Here is an 18408-nt window from a genome sequence, read left to right on the forward strand (position 1 = left end):
GGTTTATCAATTTTGGTTATCTTTTCAAACAACCAGCTTTTAGTTTCATTGATCTTTGCTATTGTCTTATTTATTTATTTATTTCTGATCTGATCTTTATGATTCCTACTCTGATCTTTATGACTTCTTTCCTTCTACTAACTTTCGGTTTTGTTTGTTGTTCTTTCTCTAGTTGCTTTAGGTATAAGGTAGGTTGTTTATTTGAGATTTTTCTTGTTTCCTGAGGTAAGACTGTATTGCTATAAACTTTCCTCTTAGAACTGCTTTGGCTGTATCCCATAAGTTTTAGATCATTGTGCTTTCATTTCCATTTGTCTCTAGGTATTTTTTGATTTCCTCTTTGATTTCTTCAGTGATCCATTAGTTGTTTAGTAGCATATTGTTTAGCCTTCACGTGTTTGTGTTTTTTATAGTTTTTTGTTCTTGTAGCTTATTTCTAATTTCGTAGCATTGTGGTCAGAAAAGATTCTTGATATGATTTCAATTTTCTTAAATTTACAGAGGCTTGCTTTGTGGCCGAGGATGTGGTCAATCTTGGAGAATGTTCCGTGTACACTTGAGAAGCATGTGTATTCTTCTGCTTTTGGGTAGAGTGCTCTATAAATATCAATTAAGTCCATCTGGTCTAACGTATCATTTAAGTAAGACCTGTGTTTCTTTATTGATGTTCTGTCTGGATGATCTGTCCATTGATGAAAGTGGGGTGTTAAAGCCCCCCACTATTATTGTGTTACTGTCAATTACTCCCTTTGTGGCTGTTAGTATTTGCCTTATATATTGAAGTGCTCCTATGTTGGGTGTATATATGTTTACAATTGCTATATCTTCTTCTTGGATTGATCCCTTGATTGTTACGTAGTGTCCTTCTTTGTCTCTTATAACAGTTTTTATTTTTAAGTCTATTTTTATGGATATGAGTAGTGCTACTCCAGCTTTCTTTTGATTTCCATTTGCATGGAATACCTTCTTCCATCCCCTCACTTTCAGTCTGTATGTGTCCCTAGGTCTGAAGTGGATCTCTTGTAGACAGCATATATACAGGTCTTGTTTTTGTATCCATTCAGCCAGTCTGTGTCTTTTGGCACATTTAATCCATTTACATTTAAGGTAATTATTGATATGTGTGTTCCTATTGCCATTTTCTTAATTGTTTTGGGTTTGTTTTTGTAGGTCTTTTTTCTTTTCTTTCTCTTTTGTTTTCTTCTGATGATCATATTTAGTGTTGTTTGGTGGTTTTTTTTTTTTTCTTTTTTTGTGTGTATCTATTGTAGTTTCTGGGTTTGCTGTTCCCATGAGGTTTTGATATAGTAGTCTATATGTACAAGGTTGTTTTATGTTGCTAGTCTTTTCCCTGCCTAGAGGAATTCCTTTAGCATTTGTTGCAAAGCTGGTCTGGTGGTGCTGAATTCTCTTAGCTTTTGCTTGTCTGTAAAGCTTTTGATTTCTCCATCAAATCTGAATGAGAGCCTTGCTGGGTAGAGTATTCTTGGTTGTAGGTTCTTCCCTTTCATCACTAAATATATCGTGCCACTCCCTTCTGGCTTGCAGAGTTTCTTCTGAGAAATCAGCTGTTAACCTTATGGGAGTTCCCTTATATGTTATTTGTCGTTTTCCCCTTGTTGCTTTTAATAATTTTGCATCTTTAATTTTTGTCAATTTGATTACTATGTGTCTCGACCTGTTTCTCCTTGGGTTTATCCTACCTGGGACTCTCTGTGCTTCCTGGACTTTGGTGGCTATTTCCTTTCCCATGTTTGGGAAGTTTTCAACTATAATCTCTTCAAATATTTTCTCGGGTCCTTTCTCTCTCTCTTTTCCTTCCGGGACCCCTATAATCCAATGTTGGTGCATTTAATGTTGTCCCAGAGGTCTCTTAGGCTGTCTTCATTTCTTTTCTTTCTTTTTTCTATATTCTGTTCCACAGCAGTGATTTCCACCATTCTGTCTTCCAGGTCACTTATCCATTCTTCTGCCTCAGTTATTCTGCTATTGATTCCTTCTAGTGTATTTTTCATTTCAGTTATTGCATTGTTCATCTCTGTTTGTTTGTTCTTTAATTCTTCTAGGTCTTTGTTAAACATTTCTTGCATCTTCTTGATCCTTGCCTCCATTCTTTTTCTGAGGTCCTGGATCATCTTCACTACCATTATTCTGAATTCTTTTTCTGGAAGGTTGCCTATATCCACTTCATTTAGTTGTTTCTCTGGGGTTTTATCTTGTTCCTTCATCTGGGACATAATCCTCTGCCTTTTCATTTTGTTTATCTTTCTGTGACTGTGGTTTTTGTTCCACAGGCTGCAGGATTGTAGTTCTTCTTGCTTCTGCTGTCTGCCCTCTGGTGGATGAGTCTATCTAAGAGGCTTATGCAAGCTTCCTGATGGGAGGGACTGGTGGTGTGTAGAGCTGCGTGTCGCTCTGGTGGGTACAGCTCAGTAAAACTTTAATCCACTTGTCAGCTGATGGGTGGGGCTGTGTCCCCTCCCTGTTGGTTGTTTGGCCTGAGGAGACCAAGCACTGGAGCCTACAAGCTCTATTTTGGGGCTAATGGCAGACTCCGGGAGGGCTCATGCCCATGAGTACTTCCCAGAACTTCTGCTGCCAATGTCCTTGTCCCCGTGGTGAGCCACCGCTGCCCCTTGCCTGTGCAGGAGACCCTCCAACACTAGCAGGTAGGTCTGGTTCAGTCTCCTGTGTTGTCACTGCTCCTTCCCCCTGGGTCCTGGTGCACACAAGACTTTGTGTGTACACTCCAAGGGTAGAGTCCCTGTTTCCCCCAGTCCTAAGTCCTGCAATCAAATCCTGCTGGCCTTCAAAGTCTGATTCTCTGGGAATTCCTCCTCCCATTGCCAGACCCCCAGGTTGGGAAGCCTGATGTGGGGCTCATAACCTTCACTCCAGTGCATGGACTTATGTGGTATAATTGTTCTCCAATTTGTGAGTCACCCACCCAGCAGTTATGGGATTTGATTTTATAATGATTGCACCCCTCCTATCATCTCACTGCAGCTTCTCCTTTGTCTTTGCATGTGGGGTATCTTTTTTGGTGAGTTCCATTGTCTTCCTGTCGATGATTGTTCAGTAGTTAGTTGTGATTCCTATGCTCTCGCAAGAGGGAGTTAGCACACGTCCTTCTACTCCGCCATCTTGAACCAATCTCAGTAAATTTTTAATATTAACTGAATGTTCACTGTGACCATTTCTTAGTGAAAGATATAGAGGGATTGGAAGATAGACCTTTATACTCGTGGCGTTTTAACCTAACAAATGAATAGGAAATAAATATGAAAGTAGCAGATTTCAAGCTGTAAGTAAATGTTATATATTTTTAATTATATGCTGTTCAAATTTTATTTTAAGTCTGGCTGAGAGAGGTTATATTTGAAGACATGTTATCTATTCACTGCTCCCAGTTAGGTTTAACTTAGATTAGTTAAAGTACTTCATTTAGCCTCTTCTAAATGCAAAACAAAACAAAACAAACAGAGCAAATAAAATCCACTCACTTCTGAATTTGCAGTAATTCTTGTTGAATTTGTTAATTATGCCAGTCACTAGTAGCCCATATGAGAAATTAGATTTAGAATTAAGACTAGAAAATATCTATTTTAGGAGTTATAAAACCTTACTGTCCTCTTCACTGTAAGAAATATGTAAAGCATGAGTTCCTTTTTGCTCTGGTTGCTAGGAAGCTCAGATCCATATTTGAAGCACTTAGTTAACAAATTGGTTACTATATTTTCATGCTCATTTCTCTTGAATTTTATTTGCTATTTCTGTTTTACTAATGTGATTCTACATGTCTTTTGTTGAAAATTGCCTCCCTTTTTGGAGAGATGTAGGACATAAAGAATTTAATAAAACATTCTATTAATATCAAGCTATGTAACATGAGAAGTGATACCCTTATAAAGTCTGTTTATATTGTCATTGTCCTTATTCTAGTTGTTTTGGTTGAATAAATAGTCCTACCCTTACCCCCACCCCGATTCCTACACCAAACACTGTTTAGAAAGCAGTTTGTTTATTCAATTGGATTTTTTTCCTTGTTAGAAAAAAAAAAATCAGTTTAACTAGTAACTTCCAAAACAATAGATTTAAATTGTTTCAATCTTGCTGAGATAATAAGGTTTCCTCCAAATATACTTACCAAGTGGTAAGTATTATACAATAAGCATAGGGTATTATAATGATATAATTTTTGGCTATTGAATTTAATTTATTAACTAAGAGCATACTTAAATGCTAAATTTAAACAAATTCAAACAAACGAAAAACAAAATTTTTCTTGTAAGAATTGAGATGTACTACTTTAGTTTTAAAGCTGAGATATGTCTGTGTGTGTGTGTGTGTGTGTGTGTGTGTGTGTGTGTGTGTGTGTGTATTCAGTATAGCTAAGGTATTTCTTAGACTATACTTGAAGTAATGCAGTAGGTCATGGTACCTAACAAGTGAAAACAATTTACTTTTAAGACAAGCATCAATTTGTGCTTTTTTTCCCGCATGAAAAATATTTGTAGTTAAAGTAATAAATTGATAGCAGTGGTGCTGAGTGACTCATCTCCTGTCAGTGATGACAGACTAAGAAATTATACCTATAATGTATATTTTCTCTTGTTGATTTTCTGAGAATTTCATTGTTTGAAAGTGTATTAGAAAGCAAAACCATGTAATAAAGTATATTTTATATTTACCACTAGAGAGCAGCACAGAGTTATTAATGTTTTTTGACAGTATCTGGTCATGTCCAAGAGAAGAAAACAGCCAAAATAGAGAAAGGTGTAGACAGAGAAGAATAAGTAGGTTTGCAGTGCTTACATTTACTTTTGTGTTCTTCGTCAAGTTGGAGAGTTATGTACATGTTTACTCTGCAAATACAAATTAATGCAATTTTTTAAAAAAAAATTTTTATGAATAGTAATAATAGAATTTACTGTATTCTAAATACTGTGTTAGGCTTGTTAATAAACTTCTAATCTGTACAAAATTTCTCCAGGTGTTTTCATGGAATAGGAAACACTGGTTCATAGGGTATCCTTAATAAGTTGCTGAACTGAGCAACTGTTAATATTTTTTAAATGCATATGAGTGCTTTCACTTGCTGTAATTTTATTTTAACATTATATTGTTTCAGAACTAATAATATAGGCAATCTCAAGTTTATAGATGGATTATATTTCATTTATATTCCCAAACTTTATAGATAGGGGATTATTGGAACGCAGGAGTTACTTTAAGTAACCATGGTTAGCTTCTCCCCTTTATCCCAATACCCACATAAAAGTATTTCTCCTCCTGGAATATATGAAATGCAACACTGGTTCAGTAACCAAAATCGTCCTGTCTCTTTGAAAAACGTATTCTGAGTTCAAACTTGGAACATATTGACACGTTTTGCTAGTTCAAATAGGAAAGAAGATTCTCCCAGCTTTAAGAGCTAGAGGTAGCCTATAGGTTGGGAACAAATATACTACGTACTGAGTTAAGGGAAATATGAAATATGGGAACTCCAAGGCCCTTTTCACCCCACCAGCCAATCCGATATCAGTTTGGAGTCTCAGTGTTAAATCTTAGATCTTTTTTTGGGGAGACACTCCTTTGACACATATCCAATTGCCTGATCAACATTTCCACTTGGATCTCTTAAAGGCATCTCAAATGCAGCATGTCTGAGGCAGGACTCATGATAGTCACATCACACCTTCATCTACCCATTTCTTCCCAAACAGACCTCTTTCCAGTGTTCCCAATCTCTGTGAATGACACCTTCCAGTAGCACAAAGTCAGAAAACTAACAGCATCCAAACTACTTCCTCTCCCTTAACACCCATATCCAATTCCTTGGTACATACTATTGACTGTTCTACCCTCAATAGCTCTTGAACCCATCAGTCTTCTTCATCTCCACTGCCATCACCATTGTTTAAACTATCATCAGTTTTTATCAGACCTCACAATAGCTTTGTCTGCTCTTATGCACCATTCCTATTTCCCTCGCAGCTATCCAACTAATACTTACTTGCCTACAAGGCTCTGTATTATGTGACTTCTGCCCTCTACTTCTCTGACTCTCCATCCCCACCTATGCTTTCAGAGTAGCATTCTTTCAGTCCCTGGAAGGGGCCTGGTTCTTTCTCATCTTATATGCTGCTCCCTCTGACTGAGAACAGCTCCCCCCATTACTTTCAAATATCAATTCAAAGACCACTTACAAAGAGAGGTATTCCTTGTGCTTCCTCCATCCCAAGTCTAGGCCAGGTTGTTTTCCTGTCTGTGCACCTTTCCTTCATATCACCTGTCTGTGCCTGTTTCTTTCCTTCTCAGTTTATGATCATACATCAGTATCTGTGACTGTTTTACCAACTCTGCCTGAGCCACAAGTCTCAGATTATTTCCTAAGTGCAAGGATATTATCTGATTTTATTCACAATAATATCTTTAGTCCCTAGCTTGGTACCTGACACATATTAATTGCTCAATTAATACCAATGAATGAATAATCCTTTAGTCACATTTCTGAGAATTCACTGATCTGCCTGTTTACCATTCAACTACCACCATCTGGGCTCCACACAAAAGTACCTCTTCTTCTTAGCCCTTTGTGACCGATTCTGAATCACACTTTGAATGTTTTTGTTTTTTTCTTTGTTTCTCTGCTAATACTGTAAGGACAGCAGGCAGGAATCAAAATTTTTTCTTCAAAACTGACATATTTCATTTACCTGATTCTAGGGCGCACACACACACACACACACACACACACACACACACACACACACACACATACAGTCAGCCCTCCATATCCTCGGGTTCCATATCTGTGGGTTCAACCAACCTCAAATTGAAAATATTCAGAAAAGGACAAAGGCCTCTGGATGGCAGGGGGTAAAGAAACCAATCAATTGGTGGGAGCTAAAGCAGTAGCAGCCAAGATGGTTCACTTTAAGATGTCACTCACTTTTCTCCTTTGCCATTACTATTTGTGTTAGAGCCACCTTAATTTCCTCAAAGTGTTTCCTGGGCCTTATTCATTTATTGTGGACCTATTGTATACCTGGCACTATGCTCAGAGATATAACCATGAAAAAGACATAGTTCTGATCAACTGAAAGAATCAATGCTGCTAATTTGGGAGTTGCTGAATTAATATACTCCAATGGAAAAAAAAAAGATATGTAAACAAATAAGGACAGTACAGAGTAAGTGCAATAATATAGATAAGTAAAAGTGCATTTGGAACAAAGAGAAGGAGACAATTAAGTAAATCTAGGGAGATGGAGAAAACTTACAGCAGAAATAATATTTGAATTTGGTTGTGAAGTTTAAATGAGAGTTCATCAGACAGAGAAGTGGCAAGGTGGGTGGTGGCATTCTAGATAGGAATTAATATGTGTAAGTGAATTAAAGTTTGAAAGACCGTGGCTGATTTGAAGAACATTTTCTGAGAATAGAATGAAGAATTTATATGCTGAGGAGGGAAGGTAGATGATGAGGCTAGAAAAAGTAGGTTGCAGCTAGTTTGTTGTGCCAGGTTTGGGAAGTTCAGTTCAGCTTTTCCCACAAGTGGGCAGTCATAAAGGGTTCTTAATTTGAGGAGTGGGAGGGTTAAATTTGCTATTACTGTAAAAATTGCCTGCAACAGATATGGGATTCTGATTCAACTCACTTCAATTTAACACCTACAATGTACTAGGATTTTATATACGTTATTTATCACAGCAACCTTGTGCAATAGGTACTTATCCCCACTTCACAGCTAAAAAAATGAGTCTCATGGAGATTAAACAAATTGCCTAAATTCATGTTAATAACTGGTATTTAAAAAGTGATACTTCCATTGACTTTCATCCTTTATGAAAGTATGGGAAAGGAATCCAAAGGCTTGCAGGAGCATTCCTTAGTATTTAGGAGTAATGAGTTAGAATCAGGCTGTATATATGGTTATGGTAACACATTATGTAGAAAACTGTAATGGTCATTATAATCTGGAATGGACAGTGTTGGCAGCTTTTAATGAAAGTATGCAAGTGTTCAAGAATACATTATTATTTCAACATCTTTATAAATGTCAATGTGAAAGAATTCAGACTGAAGTTAGGTGTGTGAAAGTGCTTGGCACCTTGCCTGTCATGTTGTGTTGTTGCTCAATAAGTGCTGAACCACAATCTAGACAGTGTGGAAGAGGCCTCTCTGAAGTTACTATCTTCACAGACACATTAATCCAGCTGGGGCAGAATTCACTGGCTTTGAATGCCAGACTTTTACAGAAATAGCTTTGTTTTAGTTTGCAGGTTCTGACTTTTAAACAGGTTCAGAAATTCACATGATCAGCTAAGATCTTATTCTAGGAGGCAAAGAAAAAAAAAAAACAACTGCTGTGAGTACTTTTTAGAAACAAAAATATATATAAACACCAGAAACCACAGTCAGAGACTTTCTTCTTCTTCTCTTCTCTGACTCTTGTCTTCCTGGAAAATGCTACTTCGGTACATGGGTGTACTTTAATATAAGATGTGTTAAATTGCCTTACTGAGAACTTTTTCCTCTGCATGGCTAATACTGTGCGGCCCAAGAGGCGAATGTGGGAGGCTTCTGTTTTCTGAAGCTTTTTCTCCGTAATGCTGTCAACCAACTGTGGTTTCTATAAGATACATGGATAGAGGAGCTGTCTCCGACAGTTTAGAATTTAGTTCCGTGTTCCTTGTAGATGAGATTGTGCACCTCCCCTGTCCCCTTCCTTAGCTTTCTTTCATTGTTTATGAATATCTAGCTCGCAAGTTGTGGAGCTCAAATTCGAATTCAAATCTATCTGGTTGCCACAACTCGTGCTCTTTTTTCCTCATCAGTCCACTGCCTCTGAAGACTGCTGCCCAACTAGAAGACAGATGAGGTGCCATCTGGCTTATAGTCCTCATTATAGAATTTTCCCTTTTCAAGGAAGTTCAATAAAAGGCAGTTTAATACCAAGAATATTTAGATTAAAACAAAATAACCTAATATTTACTGTCCACCACCCCAATTCTAAAAGAACCTTTTTTCCCTTGTCAGTGTCCTTTAAATGCTTTGCTCCAATGAAGCAAGGCTTTCTTCATTTTTCCCTTTCTTTCCTCAAATTACTTCCAGGCTTTGGGACATAAATCAGTAGTAGAATAGTCATTAAATTTCAGTTATAATCTACCTTATTAAGCTGATTCTAATGAGGAATTTTTTTTGCAGATGCCAAATGGTCTAGAGCTGGATTTAACAATGACATTTATTTAATTTTATTTATTTATTTATTTTAAAATTAGATTTTAAGAACCTCTATTTGGCCCTTACTTCCAATGCCAGTTTTGGAATATAGAACCAAAATAAAATTCATCTGGTTAGGAACATTGTTGAGGCAAATGTCATGAGATTTCTTTTGATGGGCTGGAAAATTTCTTTTCTTTTTAATAATATAATATTTTATGCATACAAAAGGATATTGGAACATATATCTAACTTATGAAGAATAATAATGAAACAAATGCCTATGAATCCACTTAAGAGTTCACCATTTGACTTATGAAGTAGAAAATTTTACTATTAAGGCTTCCTATATGTTTTCCCCCCACCCCATTGCATTCCCCACCCTCCCTCCCAGAAATAAGCACTCTCCAGAATTTTGTTCTTCCTTTTTATTAGCCTTATCATTTTGCCTGTGGCAAAAAGGTTGTTTTTGTTTGTTTGTTTGTTACCATTTCACTTTAACCTTAAGGAATGAGTTATCCTCAAACTACTATTTAGCATATTAAATTGAAAGCTCTTGTACCTAAGTTTCTAAGTATAGTGTGGGTATAATTGATTTAAATGCATATATAACCAAAGTCTGTCATAAGGCTTGGGCCCAGGTAATACTGAACTGTGTTTATAAAATCTTACAAAATCAGCTCTTTCATTTTACTGAACATTTAGGATCCATATGGTAGATAATTCCTCCATATTGCTTAGCCTTTTCTAGCATTACTACTGTGTTTTATCCCCCATACATCAAATGGAAGGAGAAACAAAAATCACTTGTGAATATAGCAATTGTGTGTTCTCTGACTTTGCTAATTATGTTTAATCACATACCTATAAAATCCAAATTAGTTTTCAAATTTTATATATTTTAAAATCAAATTGCCTTTTTGGATTTTTTTATGTTTATATTTCAGAAGGGTCATAGGGTCATTATGCATTTAGATTATAATATCTTTCATTACACAATATTTGAAATAACATGTTCCCATAAAAATTCTTGATAAATATTTTATATTTATTTTGCTTTCCTGTATACTCAGTGTTCAGTGTGAGAGATAATAGTAAAGGTCTTTTTTTTTTTTTTTTTTTTTTTGCGGTATGCGGGCCTCTCACTGTCGTGGCCTCTCCTGTTGTGGAGCACAGGCTCCGGACGCGCAGGCTCAGCGGCCATGGCTCACGAGCCCAGCCGCTCCATGGTATGCGGGATCTTCCCGGACCAGGGCACGAACCCATGTCCCCTGCATCAGCAGGCAGACTCTCAACCACTGCGCCACCAGGGAAGCCCAGTAAAGGTCTTTTTTTAAAAAAATATTGTTATTTAAAAGTAAAGTAACCATAAATCACCATTATTATATATTATATACGTTTATTACATATAATGCAGTTCAGACCAAAGATCAGTTATTCAGGGATATATCAATATTGTATCAGACTTTCAAACAGAGGAGTCTCATAACATGGACCTTTTTTATAACTCCAGTTGATTCTTTTCATCAAGGAAGTGTGGGAAATAATACTTAGGTAATGTTTACAGTATGAAAACAAAAACAGTAAGTGCAGAAGCTATCCCAGGGATAGCTTGGGGTTAAAGGCCTGCAGATACCTGAACTCTTCCTACTTCCCCATCCTCATTTCTCATGATTTCTGGCTCACACTTTTTAATTGAACACTGTGTTGAAGGCTATAGTCCCCTGCACACTATATGTTGCTTCTCATCTCTGTGTCTTTATCCTGCTACCTCCTTGATGGTAATATGTTTCTTCTTTACTTCCTTCCATCCCCTTATCTTCACCATCTCTTTTCCCTGGTTAATCCTATTAATTAAAACTTATTTTATACATAGTAGATAAGACTTTTTAAAAGATCTTTCCTTGAATTTGTGGAATTTACTTAAATACCATCAAGGGTGAAAATACTTTCTAACCATATAAGCTTCTTCCCTAGTTATAGAAATAATGCTTTCTGTGTTTGTACTAATGATAAATGGAGAAGCATCTTAAGAGCTGAAAATTAAGAGAGCTCATTCTTCTTTTCCAGTTTGAATTAAAAGAAAAGGCAGGGCTTCCCTGGTGGCGCAGTGGTTGAGAGTCCGCCTGCCGATGCAGGGGACAGGGGTTTGTGCCCCGGTCCAGGAGGATCCCACATGCCGGGGAGCGGCTGGGCCCGTGAGCCATGGCCGCTGAGCCTGCGCCTCCGGAGCCTGTGCTCCGCAAGGGGAGAGGCCGCGGCAGTGAGAAGCCCGCTTACCGCAAAAAAAAAAAAAAAAAAAAAAAAAAAAAGAAAAGGCAAATGAAGACTGAGAAAACTTGCCTGACATGTACATTAAATTTTGTAACTTTTGTGCTTGGTCTTATTCAGTTAGGCTAGTTATAGGCAGAGCCAGGACTTGACAAAGACAATGCCAGGCAGCCAATTAGAATTGGTCGTTATTAGTAGGATGTGAATAAAGCTACCTGTCCAACCAACTGGGCCTGAGTCACAGGAGGGGCAGCAGGTCCAGTGAAGAAGATGTTTCACCATGAACAGAAATGTGGGTAGAATCAATATAATTAAGATCCTTGACTGAATTTTTAAAAATTCTAACTGTGGAATAACTCAGTGTTTGGTGGGATGAAAGATAAAGGAATGCTCAGAAACTGAAGTGAATGAGGCTTATATTCTGAAATATACCAGAAATATTTAGCCTACTTTATCACATTCAGAGCTGTGTTTGTCTCATACAACTGACCTTTTAAAACAGGCCTCTTTCCTAGTGTACCAGACTATGGCTTCATATATTCAGGATTCCTTAGGCTGAAAGTTTATTCAAGGAGTACTTGAACATTTCCATTTCATTCATGTATATTACCAAACCAGACTTTAATCAAACCATTTTGCTGTTGAGGTTCTTTGTCTAAAATTTTCTTTTTACTCTTTTCTTTAAGTCATTCTTTACTAAAACTGTGCTTTGCTTTAATTGCATCAATTAACTTTTTAAGAAACACCTTAATCAGTTTCTTTACAAATGTTACTATTTTTGTTAGGATGGACGTTTGAAGCCAGGAGATCAACTTATCTCAATAAACAAGGAGTCTATGATTGGTGTATCATTTGAAGAAGCAAAAAGCATAATTACCAGAGCCAAGTTGAGGTAACTATTCTATCTGTAAGATAGAATGAGTCATTTAGTATGTCTCCCTAAAAATAGAAATTTAAGTTGTCCTAGTACTTTAGACCCAAAAGAAGTATTTTTTGATAATATATGAAACATTATCTTAGAATTCAATAGTACTATATCCATAAAGTGATTTCTTTTTAATGCTAGGTCAGAATCTGCTTGGGAGATAGCATTCATAAGACAGAAATCTCACAGCAGTCATTTAGAAAATCCATCGTGTTCATCCCTTTTACAAGCTACAGGAGAATATGGACCTCAAGCCTCAAAGTTTAGTCTTCTTTCTTCTTCCCCTGAAATACTAATTCCAAAGACCTCATCGACTCCCAAATCTACAGATGCCATTTTATCTTCTTTTAAGATAAATCAGGTAATCTTAACTTTTTCTATTTATGTAGTCCACAAATCCCCTGTGTGTCATTATGTTTGTCATATACATATAGAACTATAATTTTGGTAATATAGTTTGTTAACAGATTGGTATTTCCTTGAAAGATCTTTTCTTTGTTTAAGATTTTATGCTATGCTGTCAATAAATACAGTTTTTCAAGTCAATATGTTGTTTGTCCAGAAAATCACGATCAGGAATGGCATCACAAAGATATGCCTAGATATCACTCAAACCTATGATATGGAAAGTTATATTTATTTTCAGATAGTCTCTAATATGGTTCTGTTCATTATTTTTTCTGTTTTCTGCTTGACTGAAGACAGGCAATCTTCCTTTCTGTTGCTCAGCTCTTTCCTGTACAGTGTAGGTGGATTTTGTTCCCTCATGTGTGTATGCTGGAATATATCAATAGTTCACCCTAGAATCACACAAAAGGGGGAGTTCCCACATCAAAATCGATATAGTTACAGTCATCCCTCATCACCTGTGGAGGGATTGGCTCCAGGATAACCTCCCCACACCCCGACAGCAGATACCAAAATCTGAGGCTGCTCAAGTCTCTTATATAAAATGGTGTAGTATTTGCATTTAACCTATGCACAGCCTCCCCATATACTTTAAATCATCTCTAGATTACTTATAATACCTAATACAATGTAAATGCTATGTAAGTAGTTGTAAATAAATACAGTGTAAATGCTATGTAAATAGTTGCCAATGTGGCAAATTCAAGTTTTGCTTTTTGAAACTTCTTAGAGTTTTTAAAAAATAGTTTTAATCCATTGTTGGTTGAATTTGCACATGCAGAAATGGCAGATATGAAGGGATGACTGTAATTACTAATTGCAACAGTGCCATAAATAATGAGTTATAAAATAGAGTGTATACCCTATAAAACAAACTTGAAAATCAGGTAGGCTTTTAGTCAGTGCAATAAAATTCATCAAAAGTAGTTTCAGTTTCAGGCCCATGCTAATCAGATACAGAGTTTAAGATTTTCTCTTAGCCCTTTATACTTTCTCATTTGGGGTTATAATACCTTTTCAGAGACACAGTGCATAGCCTTATATTTTGTTGTCCTTGGGTATGGTAGAGCTGAGAGCAGTTGTTACTTTCATTCTGAATTGCTGTGTTTGAAGATGAATATACCAAAATTTTAAAAGTTTTATATTTGGGGGACTATTGCTTTAATCTCTTTAATCATTCTTTTTATGTTAACGTGAGCTTCTCATGTGGTTTTTGACCTACTTTAGAAAATGACATTTCACCTTCCTCGTTTTCTTTCATAGATAAAAACTGGATACAAGAAAACAGAACAGATTCCAATTACTTCTTCAGACAACAGCCCTACAGATATGCCTAATACAGGTAAATGCACATTTAATTCCTCTTTCCTGTTATTTTTTTCAATTACTCTCTCAATGAGGAGTACATAATGTGACTTAAAGACTTTAAAGAAGGGTGCATTATGCCTTTTTCCTTCATTGAATAAAAGAGCAAAATGAATCCATTGTGCAGCGGTCCCTGTTATATTATGACTTTTATTGGAAATTTTCCTGAACAAAGGGTTGAAATTTTAAAAGATGCATTATCATTGCAGTGTCTATGAAGCTGTAATAATCAATGAACTGTTGAAACCAAATAATGAAAACTCTTCTATAACTCAAGATTAGGCTGCCTTGCCCTTTTAGTGAAATCCTCGTGAGGTATATTAAATGCACCTTTCAGAGAAATTATAGAAGGGAGCATAGCTTAAGAAAAGAAGTATGTTTTGTTTTTCTTGGAAGAGATTATATAGATATAAATTAGAAAGAACATCAGTATTGTGAATTCAGTATTACTGGTTCTTAATTAGCATGAAATGATTTATTGACTTTTCAAAACAGTAAAGGATTAATTGTGTAAGCTACCCATAAAAAAAGGATTTTTATCAATCTGTAAAGTGTTTGTAGGCTCAAATATCAAGAAAAAATTCCTTCCCTTAAATTATCTCCAAAAGTTAAAGGGAACAACAATGAAAACAAACAAACAAACAAAACTATACTTATTGAAAGGAAGAGTTAATTACATGTCTAAATTATAAAGCAAATTGTTACTCGTATACTTTAATTTTTAATAGCATTGTGTAGATCAAAACTGCAAAATAAGGAAGAGTTAGCAGAAATTATATAGTGTCTTAGTCTGTGTGGGTTACTCTAACAAAATACCACAGAATGGGTGGCTTATAAATAACAAACATTTCTCACAGTTCTGGAGGCTGGAAGTCCAGGATCATGGTGCCAGCATGGTCTGGGTGAGAGCTTCCTTGTGCTTGCAGGCTTCTTATTGTGTCCTCACATGGTGGAAAGGTCTTAGAAGCACTGTGGGACCTCTTTTGTAATAACACTAATCCCATTCGTGAGGGCTCCACCTTCATGCTCTAAGCACCTCCCAAAGGCCTCAACTCCGGAGGTTGGGATTTCAACATATGAATTTCAGGTGGACACAAACATTCAGACCATAGCACATAGCTCCTATACTTAACAGGAATTTATAGTGAATTCCATAGTAGTTTCTCTGATTTGGAGCAATATTTACCAGTGGGTTAGGAAAAATCTTTAGCTGTCAATTATATGCCTTTTTACTTAGTGGAATTTGTTGACCCTTAGAAACTTTATTAGTATTATTTCCTTTACGTAATTAATTTTCATTCTCTTGATGCCTCTTTTAGCCAATTTATTTACTCAGTAAGTATTTACTGAGTATGTCATGTGCGTCATAGTTCGGTAGAAAATATGAAGGAACTGGGATATTTTTTTCCATGAGATACTTAATAGTATATTGTGAAATAAAATATGGGATTAAAAACCTTCATTATTCAGATTAGAAAGCACATATATGTGTGTGTTTATTTATGTGTGTGCGTGTGTGATTATTTTATTGAATAAATACTCGACTATTTGCAGTGTTCTGTGTTGACTAGAGCAGGGGGTGGGTGGTTTTGGTACTCTAAGAAGTATATGTCTTATGGACAAATAACACATTTGCACAAGATGTGTAAAGACATGAGCAAAGTAGATTAAGGGAAGAAGTAGTAAGTGACCTGAGTGTGATATAGGGAAAACACAGTGGTTAGTCACCAGGCTCTGAATGCAAACGTAGAGATTCAGATCTTTGCTCCCAACTTATTGGCTGAATTAGCTTATTATATTGAAATAGTTTCCTCATGGGTTTGTTATGAGTATTAAACAAGATTATGTATGTCAAGCATTTTGTAATTGGTGCATAGAATATGCTCAGTACATTTTGCTGTCATTATTATTAATATTACGGAATCTGAAGTTTAGAGTATAGCTCAGATAATATTCCAGGGCATGTTTTTTAGAGCAGAAGTGAAAGCTTCTGTCCTTTAATTCAATTTTGCATCCTCCCCCTCTACCCCAGAAGCTAGTACATAGTAAAGAATTTGTCACAAAATATGCAGAAATCAATAGAGAAAAATTTCTTGGCAAAAGTCAGACATCATCTGGATCTTGAAAGAAGTGATAAACATCAACAGATGGATGAAGGTAACAGATCATCCTAAGTGAAGGAGGCATCATCATCAAATGCAAAGAAGTAAGGTCAAGCTACATGTCAGGTGACCCTAGGAGGCAAATGTGATTAGAGCAAGGAGATCCTGTAGTAATGAACAAACTGAGGTAAATTTACATCAGTGACTATAAGAAATGATGCTAGATTTTGTAATAGAAAAATAATTTAGTGAAAAACATATTTGAGTGAGTTAACTGTATGTAAATATTAAAATGCAATTAAAATGGAACATTTTTCTAGAGTAGAAATGGAATTGACTCAGTACCATTTTCTTCCACATAAATGTAGTAGCCCAGATGTTTCTGGGGAGAAAAACAAAGCAAAGTCAACTCTAAATTATCTCTAGGTAACTTATATACCTTGTGATTTGTCTGTTATAAGTAGTTAATTATAGATTGTTCCCAAATTAGATCCTTAACCATCACATCTAGACTCCTTCAGCCAGCTGGTATTTATTAAAAAACATAAATGAGTTTTAATGTTAACCTCAACAAAAATAAACTTAATGAGGCAAGTCTACCCCTGTTCTCATCTCAGAAGCATTCCAAAGTGTAAAACTGGTTAGAATGTTTAAAATTCACATTATACTTGAGTATGTTTTTCGAAACTATTCTGTTATATAAATTTCTTATTTCAGAATCCAGAGTTGTTTACTACTGCCATACGCTGAATAATGCGTGAGTTTGTGAGTGAGCTAAAAACATGCTAACGACATTCCTAAGGAAATCAGTAAAGAATTACTACGTGAAGGAATACGATCATTAACTTTACCACCACACAAGCCTTAATTCTCCTGCAATAAGGCTTTTAAAACTGAAAACAAACTAGTGATGGGGAAAAATATCCATGGTGAGGGTTCATGGTATTAACTAAATGGTATTGATCCTACCCTTATAAAACATTTCCTTTCTTCTGCTCCTAAAAAGAGGAATAGGAAGAGAAGAGCCAAGGGAATAATAAGCCATACTTTGAAAATTCTCACCCCCTCCCAGAGAGGAGCAAATAAAGAGCCCAAGGCTGAAAGTGAGAGAGGACACTGGCAAATGAGGAAAACTGTCTGTGGGAGAGCTTTTCAGGTCAAGTTACCTTGAATTACCAAAGCCTGCTGGATTTATGTCCACATCCTCCTAAGGTTTTGGCTCAAATGTAAAGATTTAGGGGAAGTTTGGCTAGAAGAAAGTGAGGTTTTGTTAAGCCATGATTGCATATTGTTAAATGGGGGATTATTATAAGTTTACATTAAACTCCTATTAAATCTCTGTGTGTGTTACTATTAACGCTACTTTATAGTTTTCATAGTAGTTTTCTATGATTTTTAATTTACCTTTACAATCCCTGTAAGGTGATCTGTTTTATTCTTCCTACTTTACAGATGAGAAAACTGATGATGAAAGATATTGACACATTTAAGAAATTGTCTTCAGGGGTCATAAGAGATTAGAATCCTAACATGGTCACCTACTAGTTGTATGATCTTGGGCTAGTTTCTTTACCCTTTTGGGCCTTAGTCTCATCATTCTTGGGTTGGAAATAATAACACTTGTGTCACTGTGGTTATTGTAAAGATTAAATGAGCTTATATATATAAAGTACTTAGTGTAATGCCTGGCTAAAAGTAAGCATAAATAAGAGTTAATCTGTTATTTCCACTGCTGCACATAGCAAATTTTTATGCTTAGATGTAGGAAAACATACGTGAGAACCCACGCCTTGGTGTGAGTCCCTATCCCTCCCTCTCTTTTGTCTTCTCTCTATGCCTTCCACACACACTTGAATTGAGTAATTCACACCCAGGGTTAGTCTTGGTCTGAGATCATAATTAGGTTAGCTTGGGTCCACCTTGTGTTACTGTGCCTTAATGATAGGTCAGGCACCAGACTGAAAGTCGTTGTCAAGCCTCACATGTCCAAACCCTAAAAATGAAAGATAAGGTTTGACTTACCCGCTCTTTGGGCTTCCAAACCACTTCACTCCATGCTGATATTTTATGCTACACTTTAGGTTTGGCACAAAATTTCTCTTAAGAGGA

The 18408-nt window shown here is 36.2% G+C and overlaps 1 protein-coding gene across 9 annotated transcripts in view; it reads left to right on the top strand.

The window, feature by feature from the left end:
* The window catches only part of STXBP4 (syntaxin binding protein 4), a 193437-nt gene that overhangs the window by 19394 nt on the left and 155635 nt on the right, over nucleotides 1–18408 (top strand). For 8 of the 9 annotated variants that reach the window (XR_010937457.1, XM_067715611.1, XM_067715616.1 and 5 more), the window contains 3 exons: nucleotides 12285–12391; nucleotides 12566–12785; nucleotides 14096–14174. Coding sequence is in view for 8 of the 9 variants with exons in the window: in XM_067715611.1 (XP_067571712.1) it covers nucleotides 12285–12391; nucleotides 12566–12785; nucleotides 14096–14174 (406 nt within the window). In the remaining variant the exon portion in view is untranslated. The remainder of the gene's footprint in view (nucleotides 1–12284; nucleotides 12392–12565; nucleotides 12786–14095; nucleotides 14175–18408) is intronic. The other variant, XM_067715618.1, reaches the window with a different exon arrangement.

The sequence above is a fragment of the Pseudorca crassidens genome, chromosome 19 (genome assembly GCF_039906515.1).
Source record: "Pseudorca crassidens isolate mPseCra1 chromosome 19, mPseCra1.hap1, whole genome shotgun sequence".
NCBI lineage: Eukaryota > Metazoa > Chordata > Mammalia > Artiodactyla > Delphinidae > Pseudorca > Pseudorca crassidens.